Source organism: Convolutriloba macropyga, chromosome 1 (assembly GCF_964194025.1).
Source record: "Convolutriloba macropyga chromosome 1, txConMacr16.3, whole genome shotgun sequence".
Taxonomy (NCBI): Eukaryota; Metazoa; Xenacoelomorpha; order Acoela; family Convolutidae; genus Convolutriloba; species Convolutriloba macropyga.
This window is the reverse complement of record NC_134468.1, coordinates 13,968,073-13,993,269: the sequence shown is the minus strand read 5'-3', so window position 1 is coordinate 13,993,269 and position 25,197 is coordinate 13,968,073. Positions and strand designations below refer to the sequence as shown.

The 25,197-nt window shown below is 38.8% G+C and overlaps 1 protein-coding gene across 1 annotated transcript in view; it reads right to left on the bottom strand.

Moving 5' to 3' along the window:
* LOC142335302 (putative protein-lysine deacylase ABHD14B) overlaps positions 1-25,197 on the bottom strand; it is a 568,842-nt gene that overhangs the window by 33,701 nt on the left and 509,944 nt on the right. Inside the window, exon 2 of the mRNA XM_075383750.1 lies at positions 1,396-1,665. Within this exon, the coding sequence (XP_075239865.1) occupies positions 1,396-1,590 (195 nt within the window). The 5' untranslated portion in view covers positions 1,591-1,665. The remainder of the gene's footprint in view (positions 1-1,395; positions 1,666-25,197) is intronic.

The window sequence follows — 25,197 nt, the reverse complement described above, 5'->3', positions numbered from 1 at the left end:
ATCACTGAGTTCAAATCACTTGAATTCAGTGTCATGGCATTAAGAGAACCCATTAAACAAGCAATGGCTACATTTTCATGCTACAATTCTGCCCTTATAAATAAATGCTTTTATAGAATACACGGTATAATCAGATAACAACAAAAAAATTTAAAAAATTATTAAGACTGAGAATTATTCGCAAAAACTTAAAACTCTTTCTGCAGAACATAGCCAAAGCAGAGCTTTGTGACAAGTGGAATGGGTAAAACAGGCGATTTCTAAAAACAAATATCCGGGTATGAGAAACATAACCGTCTAACGTCGGGCGAATTGCTTTCAAACGACTGGCGAGCGGTAGGTCAGTATCTGGCTACGGTTTGGCGAGTCTATTTTAGCTTAATTGACGGGGCGTAGGGCGATTGCGGCGGATGGGAGAGCTCATGTGAGGGCGGGGGGGACGATGTGCATGAGTTAAGATTAGGAGGGGTTGCGGGGGGCTTACGTGAGGGAGGTAAGTGGGGAATCAAATTCTAAGAACCGAATAGCTCTAGGAGCCCTAGGAGACGCCAGAGTGCAATTTCATTATTCACTAAATTAGCAGAGAGCTTAGTTTGAAAGATTGAACTTAGACTTAAAGAAGTTAAGGTCTATTTTTCCCATGAACTTAGTGTCCTAGTTTAGGACACTGAGTTTAGGACAAAGAAATTAGACTTAGTTAGAAATCTAATTTTTGACACTTGAATCATACCGCTATAAATAATCGGCTGCTTCGTTAACAGAACCGGAGACGTTTTGTTCATTTCAACTCCTGTATATTTTTAAGAAAACTTTTTCACTTATATCTGCAAAATTGTACTCTTAATAACTTCCATTTCAAATGAAATTCAGCACGTTTTGGTTCTCTAAATATGTTAGAACAAAATCCTAGTCCCCTAAGGACTGGTGCCCACTAATCGGACGCAAGCCCCCTCGTGTCACTTCGTTTGAGAGCAATTAAACATTATTCTCAAGGTGGACCCATTGAAGGCCTGTCAGACAAAAACTAAATTATCACAAAAGATTTGAACAGGCCAAAAGCTATCCCCTGAGACAAAGAGACCGTGCACACAAATAAATTTCGATTTCTTTCAAATACCCAGAAAATAATGAACACTGAAAATTGAAATTGAACAAATTCGCTCCAACAACAGGCGAGAAGCTTTGATGGTGGAGTGTATAACATAGCTAGGGGTCTGAAGATGACGCTTTTAAAGCTAATCAGAGCTCTGCGATGCTTTAACTTTCTTCACACATTTTTCAATTTCGAAAACGCGGCAAACAAATCAGCCACTTTCGTTTGAAAGCAGTAAAATTCGAGCATTAAAATTCTATTCGCCAACCTGACATAACAATCAGAAATTCAAAAGCGCTAACGAGTGAATTCTGGGGATAGAAAGTGTTGTTGGCGAAAGGCACAGATCCATAGAAAGGATACTGAGGAGAAGAGAAGAACATAGGATGAGTGTTGGAATAAGCAGATGGGGCGGTGTCTGTCGTGTATCTCTGGTTGCTCGTAGGACCAGTGCGAGGAGGGACTGCTGGGGGTTCTTGACGATCAAATTGAGCCATCTCTGATTCTTCAGGAAGGAACGTCTGCTGAAGTGTACTAGCTCATAATAGAGCTTTCACAACATCTGCTTATCTGAAATTGAGGATGATGACAATCAATTTACAAGCCAAGTCACCTTCAGACGTCTTAACTTACGGAATGTTTTCCGTCAAGTTCAGTTAAGGAACAATTCGCGTCACTTATGGTAAAGGTCGTGTTTCATAGATCGTGGCCTGTATCCAAACTATTTTCGAACCAAACAGTCAAAAATTGGATCTTTTTAGTTTCGCCACCTATTTAGCCAGCGCTATTTACGCCTCCTTTTGCAAATTGTTATATGGTACCTCATTATGTTGAAAAATAGCACGTTCGACTAGGGGGTGTAAAATTTAAATGTTAGGGGGGTGTGAAAGGGGGACCGAATAGAAGGTAGGGGGAATCGATAAAAAGGGTGAATTAAGAGAAAACCCCTCCCCTAAAAGGGTAGTAGGTCAACTCGGGGGCAGCAAGTTGAAGCATCAGATGCAAAAGATAGAGAAAATAAAGCATCAGAACTATAAACAAAATAGATATGGTAAATAGCAATTAAAGTATAATGTGTAGTGATTTTGAATCAAGATTTTAATAGATCCGAAAAATCATCAAACAACAAAACAACAGTATTGGATTTAACCCACACTTGAACTGGACTCCTAAACCCGTGTCTTTGAAATGGGTTTTAACTTTTGAGACGCTTTTAAGAAAATGCGTTTAGTCAAGAAAATTTTCATATCAAACTCAATTATCTCAATTGAAGCATTTAGCAACAACGCAGACTAACATAGGATGAAATGGTCTCAAACGACTGAAGTGGACTCGTTTCTATCTTAGCTTGCTTCAGCCCCCCCCCCCCCCCTTAGTAATATTCAAAGTAAAAAGAAACCAACTTAGTCAACTTTTCATATGACTTACAGCAATGATTCGCTCCAGCTTCCTCAACTTTTCATATGACTTACAGCAATGATTCGCTCCAGCTGAGTTCAGTTGCTTGAAACATTGAGAAACAACGAGAGAACAAAAAAGATCACCCAAAAGAACTTCTTTGATCACTATAAAGCGAACCGCGACAAGTTCAAAAATCTCCACGCAAAATAACTAAACCCTTGATCATATATTATGTCAACATCAATTAAATCAAACATTGATATCAATCCACCTAAGAAATGTAGGTTGAAATTTGCGAAATCTTATATAAGCAATTACATGGCTCCTCGCATTAATGTAGTAGTAGAAGTAGTGCTGGTCTTTCTTTATACACCCTTTCTGTAGACAAAGGTGGGGTGTGCTGCGCATCAAGGAATGTTCATCTTCTGCCTTAACCAGGTAATTCAAAATACTAACTCTGACTCAACAAGACCTGAAATATCGTCAGATTGGTCGAACCGCATCTTGAATAATTGATTTAAAACTTTGTTAAAAGGATTAAAATCTTCAGCACTAACCGTGCTCTTACAGAAATCGTTTGGCTGTGTAATAGAGTTCAGTATGCTTTATAGCTGTCTGAAATCAGAGGCAAGTTCTGGAATATCGCGGATTTGGATGGATTCCATCTTTGCTTAGGTGCTTCACAGCCTTAAGTTTCTTCAATGATACAAAGGGGACATTCAGTTCTCGAGCAACATCTCTGTAACAATAGTTCACTCTAGCATATGTTTCCGCTTTCCCTTGTCGACTAATTAGCTCAAGAATTGAAACATGCAAACGGTAAAACTTCAATTTCTGAATATGATAAACATTACATCCGATGTCTCTACGGGGCCCATCAATCGTGCATTTTTCTTGTCAAAAAGATTATTCGTTCCTGCCATCACAATAACTCGGCGTATATTTCTGTCAAAAATTTCTGCAAAGACGCTTTCTGAGCACATAGTAGATATACTACTACCTGGACATGAAATTATAACACTATTTTGAAAAAAAACCAAAGAGATGATCCCAAAATGCAGGTACGCTTTTGAAATCGTTGTTCATTATCAACAATAACTCGTCGATACCGCTTCGATTTCTCATAAACTAGACAGCCCCTCAAACTGAGGTTTCTGTTGATAGTATCAATTTAGGACTTTCTAGCTTTGCAATCATGGTATTTTCTGAAAACCGGCTGTACGTAACACATTGAAAAGAAAAGTGTCTTGAGTTCCTTCCTGAACAGTTTATGGTTGCTGATTTCTCTTAGTGTTTTAGATAGTTTGTTCCATAATTTTGGACAGCAAATGCAAAAAGCTTTATCATATGAATTTTTTGACTGAACTGACAGCCTTGAAAGCATTTACTGATCTTTTCCTGTACTGGTCAGGTTGACTTTCCACAAGATGATTCAAAAAATCCGGAACATGACACTTAAGAATAATTTTATGGACAAAAATCGGTACTTCAAAATCAATCCGTTTATCGATAGGAAGCCAATGTAGATGATACATGAAATCTTTGCACGATTCGGACTTTTTCAGTGAAAAGATAAACCAGCACGCTGCGTTCTGTAGCCGTTGGAATTTCATAATTTCTGTTTTGGGTACTCCAGATAAGACTGAGTTGAAGTAGTCAAGGCGAGATATTATTAGGTTCTGGGCCACTAGTTTTCTCGTTTCAATCGTAAAATAATGTCTGATCTTGTACAGTTCGCGAAGCTCATTGTAGCACGCAGAAGTCACTGAGTTTAATCGCGTTGTCAAAGAAAGAATTTGGTCGATCGTTATACCCAGTGATTTAATATTGGGCTTCAACGTGAGAGTTTCCCCTGCTAATTCGAGCTTAGCTTAGTTCAATTTTTGCTTTCTTGAAGAGATCAACATTATTTCAGTCTTATTAAGAATTATTCTTCATCTGACTGAAAGCCTGGAACAAAAGACTCAATTTCGTGTCTAGATCCGGTATATCATCATTCAAAGTTTGTTGTCTCAAACTCGAAAGAATTAGTGTACCATCTTTATATACCTGATATCTCAACTGAATTTGCTTCATTAAATCACCAATGGGAGTTACGTACATAGTAAAAAGCAGAGGTCCAAGGATCTCCCCTTGTGGTACGCCAAAATCAACGATTTCTTCGGCAGAGACAGTTTCCAATTTGTACTTTCTGTTTTCGTTTGCTGATGTAAGACATGATCCAACTTTTGCATTTACCTCTGATCTTTGAACGATTTTCTAACACCCAGCCAAAAATGTCATGATCCATTGTATCGAAAGCTGCCGAGAGATCCAAGCCCAAAATCAGTTGTTTTTTGTTTGAAGTTAAGTTGGAGCAAGATATCATTGAATGTTTTAATGTTTCCGTAGATTGGCCAGCTCTATATGCCGACTGTTGGACATCCAAAAGTTTGTAATTTTCAAGCTACTCCCTAAGTTGATCAGCCGCTAACCGTTCTAATAATTTTAAAATGTATTTGCAATAGGCCTATAGCTAATAGGTAATTGAGTGTCAAGATTCGGTTTTTTCAGATTCGGCTTTATGACTGCAGTTTTGAAAATCAGGAAAGGTGCCTTGTTCAAAGCTGCTATTAGCTGGTTCAGAAAATGATCACACCAGAAGACAAAAGTCAGCTTGGCCACACGTATTGGAACTGGGTCTAGCACGCAAAAACTATTTGATGTATCAATAAGAGTTTCTCTTACATTTTTCAATTCCACTAAATTCAACTGATCAAGAGACAATGCGATATGATGAAATACATCCACCGAAAAGAAGCTATTTAGACCATTATCAGTGGCAGTAGGAATTAATTCTCTGATATCAAGTACCTTGTCTCTGAAGAAATTCTGAAATCGGTCGACGGTCATTTTAACTGATCCCCAGTTTCTTGGAACCTTGTGCTCAGTGGAAACAAGTAACCGATTAAAGTTTGCAAATTCAACACGCAGGTTGATGTTTTTATTAACAATTCTGTCAAAGTACATCGATTTTTTCTGTTTAAAAGCCTCTTTACACTTTAAATTAGCTTGCTGGCACGCTAATTTTTTCTCACTGGTTGGATTTTTTTTGGTAGAAACGCTCAGTTCGGCGACGCATCCGTTTCAATGTTTCAAGCTCTGTGTCAAAAAAAGACAAATATTTGTTTTTGTGTTGCGCGTTTAAGTGGGTACATTATATTTCACAGCTTCAAGAAAAGTGTCAACGGGCAATTCTGCAAGGTCATGCGGGTTTGTGATGTGCTGTTTGAGAGCTAACGGTTACTCCAAAGCATTGCTAAATTCTTTCCAGTCCATATTTCTCCAAATTTTCTGAACACATTGAGAGGATTGTTGGGCTGTTATCTCCGATGCCATCACGAATTTGCTTATTTATGATCCGAGAAACTCAGTTCTTTTACTAACAATAATGAGACTTTTTCGCAGTATTTTGTAATGATCAGATCAAGAATATTTCCACTCTCCTGAGTCGGTTCTGAAACAATCTGGATAAGACTTGATTCTTCTAAGAAATTAGTCAATCTGGTGTTATGGGGGAGATTAAAATTGCCCATAATGATTTCATTTCCTTCCGTTGAAAATGGCAACACATCGTAATGAAGAAAATTCAATAGAGTTAGCAATTGGCGGACGGTATGGCTAACAAATATTAACAATTTCATTGGTTTTCAACTGAAACCATGCGTACTAAAAACGGAGTGCAGCCATGTGAAGTGGGCGTGAAATTTAAGTGTCTCTTGATCCATTGTATCGAAAGCTGCCGAGAGATCCAAGCCCAAAATCAGTTGTTTTTTGTTTGAAGTTAAGTTGGAGCAAGATATCATTGAATGTTTTAATGTTTCCGTAGATTGGCCAGCTCTATATGCCGACTGTTGGACATCCAAAAGTTTGTAATTTTCAAGCTACTCCCTAAGTTGATCAGCCGCTAACCGTTCTAATAATTTTAAAATGTATTTGCAATAGGCCTATAGCTAATAGGTAATTGAGTGTCAAGATTCGGTTTTTTCAGATTCGGCTTTATGACTGCAGTTTTGAAAATCAGGAAAGGTGCCTTGTTCAAAGCTGCTATTAGCTGGTTCAGAAAATGATCACACCAGAAGACAAAAGTCAGCTTGGCCACACGTATTGGAACTGGGTCTAGCACGCAAAAACTATTTGATGTATCAATAAGAGTTTCTCTTACATTTTTCAATTCCACTAAATTCAACTGATCAAGAGACAATGCGATATGATGAAATACATCCACCGAAAAGAAGCTATTTAGACCATTATCAGTGGCAGTAGGAATTAATTCTCTGATATCAAGTACCTTGTCTCTGAAGAAATTCTGAAATCGGTCGACGGTCATTTTAACTGATCCCCAGTTTCTTGGAACCTTGTGCTCAGTGGAAACAAGTAACCGATTGAAGTTTGCAAATTCAACACGCAGGTTGATGTTTTTATTAACAATTCTGTCAAAGTACATCGATTTTTTCTGTTTAAAAGCCTCTTTACACTTTAAATTAGCTTGCTGGCACGCTAATTTTTTCTCACTGGTTGGATTTTTTTTGGTAGAAACGCTCAGTTCGGCGACGCATCCGTTTCAATGTTTCAAGCTCTGTGTCAAAAAAAGACAAATATTTGTTTTTGTGTTGCGCGTTTAAGTGGGTACATTATATTTCACAGCTTCAAGAAAAGTGTCAACGGGCAATTCTGCAAGGTCATGCGGGTTTGTGATGTGCTGTTTGAGAGCTAACGGTTACTCCAAAGCATTGCTAAATTCTTTCCAGTCCATAATTCTCCAAATTTTCTGAACACATTGAGAGGATTGTTGGGCTGTTATCTCCGATGCCATCACGAATTTGCTTATTTATGATCCGAGAAACTCAGTTCTTTTACTAACAATAATGAGACTTTTTCGCAGTATTTTGTAATGATCAGATCAAGAATATTTCCACTCTCCTGAGTCGGTTCTGAAACAATCTGGATAAGACTTGATTCTTCTAAGAAATTAGTCAATCTGGTGTTATGGGGGAGATTAAAATTGCCCATAATGATTTCATTTCCTTCCGTTGAAAATGGCAACACATCGTAATGAAGAAAATTCAATAGAGTTAGCAATTGGCGGACGGTATGGCTAACAAATATTAACAATTTCATTGGTTTTCAACTGAAACCATGCGTACTAAAAACGGAGTGCAGCCATGTGAAGTGGGCGTGAAATTTAAGTGTCTCTTATAAATGGCAATGAGTTCACCACCTTTTCTATACGTTCTTGGAAGAATGAAATGATCAAAACAGAGTGAAAATGTCTTCCATAATTGTTCCATGGGCCTCTTCGGAGAAAACTAGGCAAAGCTTTTCAATTTTGAGCTTTCCTTTGTAATTTCTCGCAGGTGGAGTACAGGGGCTCTACCATCAAAACACCAGTTTCTAATCATAATTTCTGTGCAGTTTGAATTCAGTCTCCCAAGAAACATGTGTCGCCTAGGTTTTTTCTTGATACCATTGAAACAATTGTGGCTCTGCTTGGTACCATAGTTTTGCCTCTGTGGTCGCATTGTTTTCTTTTGCATCTGAAAATCCTCAGTGTTCATTGCATCATAGTCATTCACGTCGTCCAGTTTATGTCTTTTCGAGCTGTTCGTGCTTTGAAAACGACTCCTGAAAGGTTGATAAGGAGCCTTGCTTTGGCCTGCGAGTTCAAAAGCGAAAATTCCGTTTTCAGGTCTGTAGGTAGGGTTTGAAGAATTGTTTTCATTCGGCGTTATTCGCTGTACAACCAAGCTATATTTAGGTTTGAGTGCAGTGACCTCTAGTTTCAGCGACCTGATATCTTCTGGGACAGTTTCTAATGCAGCTCATTTTTGTTTCAGTTCCAACACAATAGCAGTGAGTGCACCCAGAGAATGCGGTCCACAATCTAGAGAGTTCCAGAGCATATGCCCTTTCACAGGCATTTCGAGTCCCACGCATTTTAAATGAGCAACTTCATGACAGGTTGCACAATTTAACTCATCAATTTTCTGTGTTACAGAGTTGCAGAAAACACATTAGCCGGGCCCTCTGATGTTCACGATTTTTCTGCCCTAACCGGGACTTCTGATGATTCGTGATTTTTCTGCCCTAACCGGGACTTGACTGTCTTGTTTTTGATAATCGCGTTGATTTCTCCCTTGACAGTAACAGAAAGATTTGATAGTTGGAATTCCTTATGAACGCACTTCACATTAACCAGAACTCTAAAATACCATTTCTAGGGCAGTCCAAAAATATTTCCGGTTCGTCGACAGTAAGCTAATGGAAATACTACTTATCAAATAGCAAAGAATTTGCTATTTAATTAGTTCATCACCACAATTAGGCAACAATTTACGAAAACTTAATTTTTCAAACAATGTTGCTCTTCGATAGAGGTGCAGTTGTTTGGCACACCAAACAAAATTAGGAGCGAATGTCAAAGAGCGGTTAATTAAGGGAAAGTATAGTTTTTTCAAATATCTTTGAAGTTTTATTGCTTTCTAAATAATATTTGTGAATGTGGTGGAAAGAAAGAGTCCAAAATAGTTATTGAGCAAAAGAAAACGCGATCTCAACTTCTAACTCCTGAAAAGTTGGATTATACGAAGATGCTTGATGTTAGTTATTTAAAAAAAAAACTGGTGATCTTGAGATCAAAAGCCTTATCATGAGGCCACTTTGATCATGAAAATAAACATAAACCGACCAACGTCGGAATATTGCTCTCGAATGACAGGTGGGGACAAAAATTTTATTTAATGGGTACAAAAACATCAGATAACAGTAGGGTTCGAGCCCCGACCAGGTGAGTCCAATTCCTTCACCACGACAGCATCATTAACCACTCGGCTACCAGGGCCTTGTCATCGTATTTCTTAGCAATCGGTTTTGTTTGAACAAACCTTATTTCGGAAAGAGAGCAATTGAAATCACTCAAAAATCAAGAAATCCGTGAAGAAGTCACATGAGAAGTCAAAGATTACTCTAGAAGAGCAGCGCAAAAACGGTCGGGCAAAAATATTGCATAAAAAGTTTAGCCGGTAGAAAACAGGAAGCGACTCGAAGAAATAAGAACTTTTATTTAACCCTGCCTAATGGGGGTAGGTAGTTGGGGGAGGGCTCAGGTAGGTTGGGAGATAGGCGGGTGTAAGGGGAGAGGTGGAGGTGGGGGGGGGGGGGGGAAGGCGTGGGTGGAGCGTAGGCTAGATAGGTTTAGGTTGGAGTGACTTAGATGCGATCAAACATTATCAATGACCTTTTCATTGACTGATATAGGTAGTTCCTAACTACTATACATTAAAAACTAAGCTACAGTTACAGTCCAAGTTTCTAAAACAAAACTCAACCTTCTAAATCAGATCGCAATGTAGGAACACAAAGTCAAAAGTATAAGTCATGAACAAACTTGCGTCAGCTAAAAAAAAACAACTCAAATCCTCGCGCAATATAATCTCTAACCTAACGTTAAATAAATCAGAACATCGAATAGACACGAGAAAACACAAAAAGTAGCCCAATGAAACACATTGTTCATTGCATCATAGTCATTCACGTCGTCCAGTTTATGTCTTTTCGAGCTGTTCGTGCTTTGAAAACGACTCCTGAAAGGTTGATAAGGAGCCTTGCTTTGGCCTGCGAGTTCAAAAGCGAAAATTCCGTTTTCAGGTCTGTAGGTAGGGTTTGAAGAATTGTTTTCATTCGGCGTTATTCGCTGTACAACCAAGCTATATTTAGGTTTGAGTGCAGTGACCTCTAGTTTCAGCGACCTGATATCTTCTGGGACAGTTTCTAATGCAGCTCATTTTTGTTTCAGTTCCAACACAATAGCAGTGAGTGCACCCAGAGAATGCGGTCCACAATCTAGAGAGTTCCAGAGCATATGCCCTTTCACAGGCATTTCGGGTCCCACGCATTTTAAATGAGCAACTTCATGACAGGTTGCACAATTTAACTCATCAATTTTCTGTGTTACAGAGTTGCAGAAAACACATTAGCCGGGCCCTCTGATGTTCACGATTTTTCTGCCCTAACCGGGACTTCTGATGATTCGTGATTTTTCTGCCCTAACCGGGACTTGACTGTCTTGTTTTTGATAATCGCGTTGATTTCTCCCTTGACAGTAACAGAAAGATTTGATAGTTGGAATTCCTTATGAACGCACTTCACATTAACCAGAACTCTAAAATACCATTTCTAGGGCAGTCCAAAAATATTTCCGGTTCGTCGACAGTAAGCTAATGGAAATACTACTTATCAAATAGCAAAGAATTTGCTATTTAATTAGTTCACCACCACAATTAGGCAACAATTTACGAAAACTTAATTTTTCAAACAATGTTGCTCTTCGATAGAGGTGCAGTTGTTTGGCACACCAAACAAAATTAGGAGCGAATGTCAAAGAGCGGTTAATTAAGGGAAAGTATAGTTTTTTCAAATATCTTTGAAGTTTTATTGCTTTCTAAATAATATTTGTGAATGTGGTGGAAAGAAAGAGTCCAAAATAGTTATTGAGCAAAAGAAAACGCGATCTCAACTTCTAACTCCTGAAAAGTTGGATTATACGAAGATGCTTGATGTTAGTTATTTAAAAAAAAACTGGTGATCTTGAGATCAAAAGCCTTATCATGAGGCCACTTTGATCATGAAAATAAACATAAACCGACCAACGTCGGAATATTGCTCTCGAATGACAGGTGGGGACAAAAATTTTATTTAATGGGTACAAAAACATCAGATAACAGTAGGGTTCGAGCCCCGACCAGGTGAGTCCAATTCCTTCACCACGACAGCATCATTAGCCACTCGGCTACCAGGGCCTTGTCATCGTATTTCTTAGCAATCGGTTTTGTTTGAACAAACCTTATTTCGGAAAGAGAGCAATTGAAATCACTCAAAAATCAAGAAATCCGTGAAGAAGTCACATGAGAAGTCAAAGATTACTCTAGAAGAGCAGCGCAAAAACGGTCGGGCAAAAATATTGCATAAAAAGTTTAGCCGGTAGAAAACAGGAAGCGACTCGAAGAAAAAAAAACTTTTATTTAACCCTGCCTAATGGGGGTAGGTAGCTGGGGAGGGCTCAGGTAGGTTGGGAGATAGGCGGGTGTAAGGGGAGAAGTGGAGGTGCGGGGGGAGGCGTGGGTGGAGCGTAGGCTAGATAGGTTTAGGTTGGAGTGACTTAGATGCGATCAAACATTATCAATGACCTTTTCATTGACTGATATAGGTAGTTCCTAACTACTATACATTAAAAACTAAGCTACAGTTACAGTCCAAGGTTCTAAAACAAAACTCAACCTTCTAAATCAGATCGCAATGTAGGAACACAAAGTCAAAAGTATAAGTCATGAACAAACTTGCGTCAGCTAAAAAAAACAACTCAAATCCTCGCGCAATATAATCTCTAACCTAACGTTAAATAAATCAGAACATCGAATAGACACGAGAAAACACAAAAAGTAGCCCAATGAAACACATTGTTCATTGCATCATAGTCATTCACGTCGTCCAGTTTATGTCTTTTCGAGCTGTTCGTGCTTTGAAAACGACTCCTGAAAGGTTGATAAGGAGCCTTGCTTTGGCCTGCGAGTTCAAAAGCGAAAATTCCGTTTTCAGGTCTGTAGGTAGGGTTTGAAGAATTGTTTTCATTCGGCGTTATTCGCTGTACAACCAAGCTATATTTAGGTTTGAGTGCAGTGACCTCTAGTTTCAGCGACCTGATATCTTCTGGGACAGTTTCTAATGCAGCTCATTTTTGTTTCAGTTCCAACACAATAGCAGTGAGTGCACCCAGAGAATGCGGTCCACAATCTAGAGAGTTCCAGAGCATATGCCCTTTCACAGGCATTTCGAGTCCCACGCATTTTAAATGAGCAACTTCATGACAGGTTGCACAATTTTACTCATCAATTTTCTGTGTTACAGAGTTGCAGAAAACACATTAGCCGGGCCCTCTGATGTTCACGATTTTTCTGCCCTAACCGGGACTTCTGATGATTCGTGATTTTTCTGCCTTAACCGGGACTTGACTGTCTTGTTTTTGATAATCGCGTTGATTTCTCCCTTGACAGTAACAGAAAGATTTGATAGTTGGAATTCCTTATGAACGCACTTCACATTAACCAGAACTCTAAAATACCATTTCTAGGGCAGTCCAAAAATATTTCCGGTTCGTCGACAGTAAGCTAATGGAAATACTACTCATCAAATAGCAAAGAATTTGCTATTTAATTAGTTCATCACCACAATTAGGCAACAATTTACGAAAACTTAATTTTTCAAACAATGTTGCTCCTCGATAGAGGTGCAGTTGTTTGGCACACCAAACAAAATTAGGAGCGAATGTCAAAGAGCGGTTAATTAAGGGAAAGTATAGTTTTTTTTCAAATATCTTTGAAGTTTTATTGCTTTCTAAATAATATTTGTGAATGTGGTGGAAAGAAAGAGTCCAAAATAGTTATTGAGCAAAAGAAAACGCGATCTCAACTTCTAACTCCTGAAAAGTTGGATTATACGAAGATGCTTGATGTTAGTTATTTAAAAAAAACTGGTGATCTTAAGATCAAAAGCCTTATCATGAGGCCACTTTGATCATGAAACTAAACATAAACCGACCAACGTCGGAATATTGCTCTCGAATGACAGGTGGGGACAAAAATTTTATTTAATGCGTACAAAAACATCAGACAACAGTAGGGTTCGAGCCCCGACCAGGTGAGTCCAATTCCTTCACCACGACAGCATCATTAACCACTCGGCTACCAGGGCCTTGTCGTCGTATTTCTTAGCAATCGGTTTTGTTTGAACAAACCTCTTTTCTGAAAGAGAGCAATTGAAATCACTCAAAAATCAAGAAATCCGTGAAGAAGTCACATGAGAAGTCAAAGATTATTCTAGAAGAGCAGCGCAAAAACGGTCGCGCAAACATATTGCATAAAAAGCATAGCCGGTAGAAAACAGGAAGCGACTCGAAGAAATTAAAACTTCTATTTAACCCTACCTAATAGGGGTAGGTAGTTGGGGGAGGGCTCATGTAGGTTGGGAGATAGGCGGGTGTAAGGGGAGAGGTGGATTTGGGGGGAGGCGTGGGTGGAGCGTAGGCTAGATAGGTTTAGGTTGGAGTGACTTAGATGCGATCAAACATTATCAATGACCTTTTCATTGACTGATATAGGTAGTTCCTAACTACTATACATTAAAAACTAAGCTACAGTTACAGTCCAAGGTTCTAAAACAAAACTCAACCTTCTAAATCAGATCTCAATGTAGGAACACAAAGTCAAAAGTATAAGTCATGAACAAACTTGCGTCAGCTAAAAAAAACAACTCAAATCCTCGCGCAATATAATCTCTAACCTAACGTTAAATAAATCAGAACATCGAAATAGACACGAGAAAACACAAAAAGTAGGCCAATGAAACACATTGTCTACAAATTAGAGTCAATTTTTCAGTTCAGGGGTGTGGGTAGGTGAAGAAGGGGGTGGAGGTAGGGGGTGAAGATAGGTGAAGAGAGGGAGGGGTTAGGTGGCGAGGGGGAGGTGGGGGAGGGGGAACGTGTATGGAGGTGGGGGGAGTAGGTAGTCGGTTCAGGGGATGTTGGTGGGGGTTGTATGCACTTTAGATATGTACGGTTGACTTAAATAGGATCAAAATACTTCAAAATGACCTCTTCGCCATGATTATTATCAGCAGTTCATAATTACTTAACATTACAAACTAAGCTACTGTTAAAGTGCAATGTTCGAAAACAGAAGTCAAAAACCAAGGTAAATGTTTGAAACAAAACAAGTCAAAAATCAAGTCATGAACAAACTTGCTCTAGCTAAAATAAACTTGTAGAATCCCAAAACTCCTCTTCGAGTCATAAAAAGACACACACGTTTACAATAATTGCTTCTCATTTGAGAGCAATTGAACACCTAATTTTTAACAGTTAAGGCAAAATCCGTGATGAAACCGATTGTGAAATCAGTGATTGGTAATGTAATTTAAATCCAGTGGAGCGGGAGATAATGATAACGCTGATTCTTCACAGAGTCAACCAGATAAACATAACCAGCTAACGTCGGGCGAATTGCTCTCCAACAACCGGCGAGCAGTTCGCTTCGTCAGTAGCTAGCCACGGTTTAGCGGGGCCAGTTTTAGTTTAATTGAAGGGGAGTGAGTTGAGGGTAATAGATGGTGACATCAAGCCACATAAATGCAGCTGAAGTGCAGCATCAACAAAAGTTAAGGGGAGAGAGGCGAGTGTGCGAGAGACAAAACGCGAACGAAACCTCAACCAATAGAGAGAGAGAGAGAGAGAGAGAGAGAGAGAGAGAGAGAGAGAGACAGTGAACTAGGAAAACTTTCCATGATGAGATTCGACTCTGCAACTTCTAGCCATGTTAGTAATTAAAAATCATATAGAAAAAAACTGAAAGTGAAAATTTCCAAAGAAAAGTTTCCATATATTGCAGTGGAAAAAAATGTTCAAAACCATTTTTGTCTCTATAGCTCTGTCATTTAAACAACATACAAGACTTGAAAACCCAGTGATTTAATATTGGGCTTCAACGTGAGAGTTTCCCCTGCTAATTCGAGCTTAGCTTAGTTCAATTTTTGCTTTCTTGAAGAGATCAACATTATTTCAGTCTTATTAAGAATTATTCTTAACTTCATCTGACTAAAAGCCTGGAACAAAAGACTCAATTTCGTGTCTAGATCCGGTATATCATCATTCAAAGTTTGTTGTCTCAAACTCGAAAGAATTAGTGTACCATCTTTATATACCTGATATCTCAACTGAATTTGCTTCATTAAATCACCAATGGGAGTTACGTACATAGTAAAAAGCAGAGGTCCAAGGATCGAACCTTGTGGTACGCCAAAATCAACGATTTCTTCGGCAGAGACAGTTTCCAATTTGTACTTTCTGTTTTCGTTTGCTGATGTAAGACATGATCCAACTTTTGCATTTACCTCTGATCTTTGAACGATTTTCTAACACCCAGCCAAAAATGTCATGATCCATTGTATCGAAAGCTGCCGAGAGATCCAAGCCCAAAATCAGTTGTTTTTTGTTTGAAGTTAAGTTGGAGCAAGATATCATTGAATGTTTTAATGTTTCCGTAGATTGGCCAGCTCTATATGCCGACTGTTGGACATCCAAAAGTTTGTAATTTTCAAGCTACTCCCTAAGTTGATCAGCCGCTAACCGTTCTAATAATTTTAAAATGTATTTGCAATAGGCCTATAGCTAATAGGTAATTGAGTGTCAAGATTCGGTTTTTTCAGATTCGGCTTTATGACTGCAGTTTTGAAAATCAGGAAAGGTGCCTTGTTCAAAGCTGCTATTAGCTGGTTCAGAAAATGATCACACCAGAAGACAAAAGTCAGCTTGGCCACACGTATTGGAACTGGGTCTAGCACGCAAAAACGATTTGATGTATCAATAAGAGTTTCTCTTACATTTTTCAATTCCACTAAATTCAACTGATCAAGAGACAATGCGATATGATGAAATACATCTACCAAAAAGAAGCTATTTAGGCCATTATCAGTGGCAGTAGGAATTAATTCTCTGATATCAAGTACCTTGTCTCTGAAGAAATTCTGAAATCGGTCGACGGTCATTTTAACTGATCCCCAGTTTCTTGGAACCTTGTGCTCAGTGGAAACAAGTAACCGATTGAAGTTTGCAAATTCAACACGCAGGTTGATGTTTTTATTAACAATTCTGTCAAAGTACATCGATTTTTTCTGTTTAAAAGCCTCTTTACACTTTAAATTAGCTTGCTGGCACGCTAATTTTTTCTCACTGGTTGGATTTTTTTTGGTAGAAACGCTCAGTTCGGCGACGCATCCGTTTCAATGTTTCAAGCTCTGTGTCAAAAAAAGACAAATCTTTGTTTTTGTGTTGCGCGTTTAAGTGGGTACATTATATTTCACAGCTTCAAGAAAAGTGTCAACGGGCAATTCTGCAAGGTCATGCGGGTTTGTGATGTGCTGTTTGAGAGCTAACGGTAACTCCAAAGCATTGCTAAATTCTTTCCAGTCCATATTTCTCCAAATTTTCTGAACACATTGAGAGGATTGTTGGGCTGTTATCTCCGATGCCATCACGAATTTGCTTATTTATGATCCGAGAAACTCAGTTCTTTTACTAACAATATTGAGACTTTTTCGCAGTATTTTGTAATGATCAGATCAAGAATATTTCCACTCTCCTGAGTCGGTTCTGAAACAATCTGGATAAGACTTGATTCTTCTAAGAAATTAGTCAATCTGGTGTTATGGGGGAGATTAAAATTGCCCATAATGATTTCATTTCCTTCCGTTGAAAATGGCAACACATCGTAATGAAGAAAATTCAACAGAGTTAGCAATTGGCGGACGGTATAGCTAACAAATATTAACAATTTCATTGGTTTTCAACTGAAACCATGCGTACTAAAAACGGAGTGCAGCCATGTGAAGTGGGCGTGAAATTTAAGTGTCTCTTATAAATGGCAATGAGTTCACCACCTTTTCTATACGTTCTTGGAAGAATGAAATGATAAAAACAGTGTGAACTGGAGTAAAGTTGCTTTATTATCCAATTTTCATCAATGTTCGAAGAGTTCGTAGATTCATTGATAATTAAAATATCGTATTCGTTGATTAGAATTTCCCCTTCAAGATGCTGAATTTTATTTGTGAATGAGCCTGCATTTAAAAGTGCACACTTAATCTTTTTGAATCAAGTTTCATGGGAAAGGTCTGGTGGGAGTGATCAAAACCAGTTTCGAGCATCATCCTTCAAAAAGAACCGTCCATAAAGCAAATTGCCTGGCCGAAAAATGTCTTCCATAATTGTTCCATGGGCCTCTTCGGAGAAAACTAGGCAAAGCTTTTCAATTTTGAGCTTTCCTTTGTAATTTCTCGCAGGTGGAGTACAGGGGCTCTACCATCAAAACACCAGTTTCTAATCATAATTTCTGTGCAGTTTGAATTCAGTCTCCCAAGAAAAATGTGTCGCCTAGGTTTTTTCTTGATACCATTGAAATAATCGTGGCTCTGCTTGGTACCAAAGTTTTGCCTCTGTGGTCGCATTGTTTTCTTTCGCACCTGAAAATCCTCAGTGTTCATTGCATCATAGTCATTCACGTCGTCCAGTTTATGTCTTTTCGAGCTGTTCGTGCTTTGAAAACGACTCCTGAAAGGTTGATAAGGAGCCTTGCTTTGGCCTGCGAGTTCAAAAGCGAAAATTCCGTTTTCAGGTCTGTAGGTAGGGTTTGAAGAATTGTTGTCATTCGGCGTTATTCGCTGTACAACCAAGCTATATTTAGGTTTGAGTGCAGTGACCTCTAGTTTCAGCGACCTGATATCTTCTGGGACAGTTTCTAATGCAGCTCATTTTTGTTTCAGTTCCAACACAATAGCAGTGAGTGCACCCAGAGAATGCGGTCCACAATCTAGAAAAATATTTCCGGTTCGCCGACAGTAAGCTAATGGAAATACTACTTATCAAATAGCAAAGAATTTGCTATTTGATTAGTTCATCACCACAATTAGGCAACAAATTACGAAAACTTAATTTTTCAAACAATGTTGCACTTCGATAGAGGTGCAGTTGTTTGGCACACCAAACAAAATTAGGAGCGAATGTCAAAGAGCGGTTAATTAAGGGAAAGTATAGTTTTTTCAAATATCTTTGAAGTTTTATTGCTTTCTAAATAATATTTGTGAATGTGGTGGAAAGAAAGAGTCCAAAATATTTATTGAGCAAAAGAAAACGCGATCTCAACTTCTAACTCCTGAAAAGTTGGATTATACGAAGATGCTTGATGTTAGTTATGTAAAAAAAACTGGTGATCTTAAGATCAAAAGCCTTATCATGAGGCCACTTTGATCATGAAAATAAACATAAACCGACCAACGTCGGAATATTGCTCTCGAATGACAGGTGGGGACAAAAATTTTATTTAATGGGTACAAAAACATCAGACAACAGTAGGGTTCGAGCCCCGACCAGGTGAGTCCAATTCCTTCACCACGACAGCATCATTAACCACTCGGCTACCAGGGCCTTGTCATCGTATTTCTTAGCAATCGGTTTTGTTTGAACAAACCTTATTTCGGAGAGAGAGCAATTGAAATCACTCAAAAATCAAGAAATCCGTGAAGAAGTCACATGAGAAGTCAAAGATTATTCTAGAAGAGCAGCGCAAAAACGGTCGGGCAAAAATATTGCATAAAAAGTTTAGCCGGTAGAAAACAGGAAGCGACTCGAAGAAATAAAAACTTCTATTTAACCCTACCTAATGGGGGTAGGTAGTTGGGGGAGGGCTCAGGTAGGTTGGGAGATAGGCGGGTGTAAGGGGAGAGGTGGAGGTGGGGACGGGGCGGGAAGGCGTGGGTGGAGCGTAGGCTAGATAGGTTTAGGTTGGAGTGACTTAGATGCGATCAAACATTATCAATGACCTTTTCATTGACTGATATAGGTAGTTCCTAACTACTATACATTAAAAACTAAGCTACAGTTACAGTCCAAGGTTCTAAAACAAAACTCAACCTTCTAAATCAGATCTCAATGTAGAACAATCAGATCTTTGAAGTTAAGTTGGAGCAAGATATCATTGAATGTTTTAATTAAGCAAGTTTCCGTAGATTGGCCAGCTCTATATGCCGACTGTTGGACATCCAAAAGTTTGTAATTTTCAAGCTACTCCCTAAGTTGATCAGCCGCTAACCGTTCTAATAATTTTAAAATGTATTTGCAATAGGCCTATAGCTAATAGGTAATTGAGTGTCAAGATTCGGTTTTTTCAGATTCGGCTTTATGACTGCAGTTTTGAAAATCAGGAAAGGTGCCTTGTTCAAAGCTGCTATTAGCTGGTTCAGAAAATGATCACACCCGAAGACAAAAGTCAGCTTGGCCACACGTATTGGAACTGGGTCTAGCACGCAAAAACTATTTGATGTATCAATAAGAGTTTCTCTTACATTTTTCAATTCCACTAAATTCAACTGATCAAGAGACAATGCGATGTGATGAAACACATCTACCGAAAAGAAGCTATTTAGGCCATTATCAGTGGCAGTAGGAATTAATTCTCTGATATCAAGTACCTTGTCTCTGAAGAAATTCTGAAATCGGTCGACGGTAATTTTAACTGATCCCCAGTTTCTTGGAACCTTGTGCTCAGTGGAAACAAGTAACCGATTGAAGTTTGCAAATTCAACACGCAGGTTGATGTTTTTATAAACAATTCTGTCAAAGTACATCGTTTTCTTCTGTTTAAAAGCCTCTTTACACTTTAAAATAGCTTGCTGGCACGCTAATTTTTTCTCACTGGTTGGATTTTTTTTGGTAGAAACGCTCAGTTCGGCGACGCATCCGTTTCAATGTTTCAAGCTCTGTGTCAAAAAAAGACAAATCTTTGTTTTTGTGTTGCGCGTTTAAGTGGGTACATTATATTTCACAGCTTCAAGAAAAGTGTCAACGGGCAATTCTGCAAGGTCATGCGGGTTTGTGATGTGCTGTTTGAGAGCTAACGGTAACTCCAAAGCATTGCTAAATTCTTTCCAGTCCATATTTCTCCAAATTTTCTGAACACATTGAGAGGATTGTTGGGCTGTTATCTCCGATGCCATCACGAATTTGCTTATTTATGATCCGAGAAACTCAGTTTTTTTACTAACAATATTGAGACTTTTTCGCAGTATTTTGTAATGATCAGATCAAGAATATTTCCACTCTCCTGAGTCGCTTCTGAAACAATCTGGATAAGACTTGATTCTCCTAAGAAATTAGTCAATCTGGTGTTATGGGGGAGATTAAAATTGCCCATAATGATTTCATTTCTTTCCGTTGAAAATGGCAACACATCGTAATGAAGAAAATTCAATAGAGTTAGCAATTGGCGGACGGTATAGCTAACAAATATTAACAATTTCATTGGTTTTCAACTGAAACCATGCGTACTAAAAACGGAGTGCAGCCATGTGAAGTGGGCGTGAAATTTAAGTGTCTCTTATAAATGGCAATGAGTTCACCACCTTTTCTATACGTTCTTAGGAAGAATGAAATGATCAAAACAGTGTGAACTGGAGTAAAGTTGCTTTATTATCCAATTTTCATTAATGTTCGAAGAGTTCGTAGATTCATTGATAATTAAAATATCGTATTCGTTGATTAGAATTTCCCCTTCAAGATGCTGAATTTTATTTGTGAATGAGCCTGCATTTAAAAGTGCACACTTAATCTTTTTGAGTCAAGTTTCATGGGAAAGGTCTGGTGGGAGTGATCACAACCAGTTTCGAGCATCATCCTTCAAAAAGAACCGTCCATAAAGCAAATTGCCTGGCCGAAAAATGTCTTCCATAATTGTTCCATGGGCCTCTTCGGAGAAAACTAGGCAAAGCTTTTCAATTTTGAGCTTTCCTTTATAATTTCTCGCAGGTGGAGTACAGGGGCTCTACCATCAAAACACCAGTTTCTAATCATAATTTCTGTGCAGTTTGAATTCAGTCTCCCAAGAAAAATGTGTCGCCTAGGTTTTTTCTTGATACCATTGAAATAATCGTGGCTCTGCTTGGTACCAAAGTTTTGCCTCTGTGGTCGCATTGTTTTCTTTCGCACCTGAAAATCCTCAGTGTTCATTGCATCATAGTCATTCACGTCCTCCAGTTTATGTCTTTTCGAGCTGTTCGTGCTTTGAAAACGACTCCTGAAAGGTTGATAAGGAGCCTTGCTTTGGCCTGCGAGTTCAAAAGCGAAAATTCCGTTTTCAGGTCTGTAGGTAGGGTTTGAAGAATTGTTTTCATTCGGCGTTATTCGCTGTACAACCAAGCTATATTTAGGTTTGAGTGCAGTGACCTCTAGTTTCAGCGACCTGATATCTTCTGGGACAGTTTCTAATGCCGCTCATTTTTGTTTCAGTTCCAACACAATAGCAGTGAGTGCACCCCGAGAATGCGGTCTACAATCTAGAGAGTTCCAGAGCATATGCCCTTTCACAGGCATTTCGAGTCCCACGCATTTTAAATGAGCAACTTTATGACAGGTTGCACAATTTAACTCATCAATTTTCTGTGTTACAGAGTTGCAGAAAACACATTAGCCGGGCCCTCTGATGTTCACGAATTTTCTGCCCTAACCGGGACTTCTGATGATTCGTGATTTTTCTGCCCTAACCGGGACTTGACTGTCTTGTTTTTGATAATCGCGTTGATTTCTCCCTTGACAGTAACAGACAGATTTGATAGTTGGAATTCCTTATGAACGCACTTCACATTAACCAGAACTCTAAAATACCATTTCTAGGGCAGTCCAAAAATATTTCCGGTTCGTCGACAGTAAGCTAATGGAAATACTACTTATCAAATAGCAAAGAATTTGCTATTTAATTAGTTCATCACCACAATTAGGCAACAAACTACGAAAACTTAATTTTTCAAACAATGTTGCTCTTCGATAGAGGTGCAGTTGTTTGGCACACCAAACAAAATTAGGAGCGAATGTCAAAGAGCGGTTAATTAAGGGAAAGTATAGTTTTTTCAAATATCTTTGAAGTTTTATTGCTTTCTAAATAATATTTGTGAATGTGGTGGAAAGAAAGAGTCCAAAATATTTATTGAGCAAAAGAAAACGCGATCTCAACTTCTAACTCCTGAAAAGTTGGATTATACGAAGCTGCTTGATGTTAGTTATTTAAAAAAAAATTGGTGATATTAAGATCAAAAGCCTTATCATGAGGCCACTTTGATCATGAAAATAAACATAAACCGACCAACGTCGTAATATTGCTCTCGAATGACAGGTGGGGAAAAAAATTTTATTTAATGGGTACAAAAACATCAGACAACAGTAGGGTTCGAGCCCCGACCAGGTGAGTCCAATTCCTTCACCACGACAGCATCATTAACCACTCGGCTACCAGGGCCTTGTCATCGTATTTCTTAGCAATCGGTTTTGTTTGAACAAACCTTATTTCGGAAAGAGAGCAATTGAAATCACTCAAAAATCAAGAAATCCGTGAAGAAGTCACATGAGAAGTCAAAGATTATTCTAGAAGAGCAGCGCAAAAACGGTCGGGCAAAAATATTGCATAAAAAAGTTTAGCCGGTAGAAAACAGGAAGCGACTCGAAGAAATAAAATTTATTAAACCCTAGCTAATGGGGGTAGGTAGTTGGGGGAGGGCTCAGGTAGGTTGGGAGATAGGCGGGTGTAAGGGGAGAGGTGGATGTGGGGACGGGGCGGGAAGGCGTGGGTGGAGCGTAGGCTAGATAGGTTTAGGTTGGAGTGACTTAGATGCGATCAAACATTATCAATGACCTTTTCATTGACTGATATAGGTAGTTCCTAACTACTATACAATAAAAACTAAGCTACAGTTACAGTCCAAGGTTCTAAAACAAAACTCAACCTTCTAAATGAGATCTCAATGTAGGAACACAAAGTCAAAAGTATAAGTCATGAACAAACTTGCGTCAGCTAAAAAAAAACAACTCAAATCCTCGCGCAATATAATCTCTAACCTAACGTTAAATAAATCAGAACATCGAATAAACACGAGAAAACACAAAAAGTAGCCCAATGAAACACATTGTTCATTGCATCATAGTCATTCACGTCGTCCAGTTTATGTCTTTTCGAGCTGTTCGTGCTTTGAAAACGACTCCTGAAAGGTTGATAAGGAGCCTTGCTTTGGCCTGCGAGTTCAAAAGCGAATATTCCGTTTTCAGGTCTGTAGGTAGGGTTTGAAGAATTGTTTTCATTCGGCGTTATTCGCTGTACAACCAAGCTATATTTAGGTTTGAGTGCAGTGACCTCTAGTTTCAGCGACCTGATATCTTCTGGGACAGTTTCTAATGCAGCTCATTTTTGTTTCAGTTCCAACACAATAGCAGTGAGTGCACCCAGAGAATGCGGTCCACAATCTAGAGAGTTCCAGAGCATATGCCCTTTCACAGGCATTTCGAGTCCCACGCATTTTCAATGAGCAACTTTATGACAGGTTGCACAATTTAACTCATCAATTTTCTGTGTTACAGAGTTGCAGAAAACACATTAGCCGGGCCCTCTGATGTTCACGATTTTTCTGCCCTAACCGGGACTTGACTGTCTTGTTTTTGATAATCGCGTTGATTTCTCCCTTGACAGTAACAGACAGATTTGATAGTTGGAATTCCTTATGAACGCACTTCACATTAACCAGAACTCTAAAAAACCATTTCTAGGGCAGTCCAAAAATATTTCCGGTTCGTCGACAGTAAGCTAATGGAAATACTACTTATCAAATAGCAAAAAAATTGCTATTTAATTAGTTCATCACCACAATTAGGCAACAATTTACGAAAACTTAATTTTTCAAACAATGTTGCTCTTCGATAGAGGTGCAGTTGTTTGGCACACCAAACAAAATTAGGAGCGAATGTCAAAGAGCGGTTAATTAAGGGAAAGTATAGTTTTTTTCAAATATCTTTGAAGTTTTATTGCTTTCTAAATAATATTTGTGAATGTGGTGGAAAGAAAGAGTCCAAAATAGTTATTGAGCAAAAGAAAACGCAATCTCAACTTCTAACTCCTGAAAAATTGGATTATACGAAGATGCTTGATGTTAGTTATTTAAAAAAAACTGGTGATCTTAAGATCAAAAGCCTTATCACTTTGATCATGAAAATAAACATAAACCGACCAACGTCGGAATATTGCTCTCGAATGACAGGTGGGGACAAAAATTTTATTTAATGCGTACAAAAACATCAGACAACAGTAGGGTTCGAGCCCCGACCAGGTGAGTCCAATTCCTTCACCACGACAGCATCATTAACCACTCGGCTACCAGGGCCTTGTCATCGTATTTCTTAGCAATCGGTTTTGTTTGAACAAACCTTTTTTCTGAAAGAGAGCAATTGAAATCACTCAAAAATCAAGAAATCCGTGAAGAAGTCACATGAGAAGTCAAAGATTATTCTAGAAGTAAAGCGCAAAAACGGTCGGGCAAAAATATTGCATAAAAAGCATAGCCGGTAGAAAACAGGAAGCGACTCGAAGAAATTAAAACTTCTATTTAACCCTACCTAATAGGGGTAGGTAGTTGGGGGAGGTCTCATGTAGGTTGGGAGATAGGCGGGTGTAAGGGGAGAGGTGGATTTGGGGGGGGGGAGGCGTGGGTGGAGCGTAGGCTAGATAGGTTTAGGTTGGAGTGACTTAGATGCGATCAAACATTATCAATGACCTTTTCATTGACTGATATAGGTAGTTCCTAACTACTATACATTAAAAACTAAGCTACAGTTACAGTCCAAGGTTCTAAAACAAAACTCAACCTTCTAAATCAGATCTCAATGTAGGAACACAAAGTCAAAAGTATGTCATGAACAAACTTGCGTCAGCTAAAAAAAAAACAACAAATCCTCGCACAATATAATCCCTAACCTAACGTTAAATAAATCAGACCATCAAAATAGACACGAGAAAACACAAAAAGTAGCCCAATGAAACACATTGTCTACAAATTAGAGCCAATTTTTCAGTTCAGGGGTGTGGGTAGGTGAAGAAGGGGGTGGAGGTAGGGGGTGAAGATAGGTGAAGAGAGGGAGGGGTTAGGTGGCGAGGGGGAGGTAGGGGAGGGGGAACGTGTATGGAGGTGGGGGGAGTAGGTAGTCGGTGCAGGGGATGTTGGTGGGGGTTGTATGCACTTTAGATATGTAC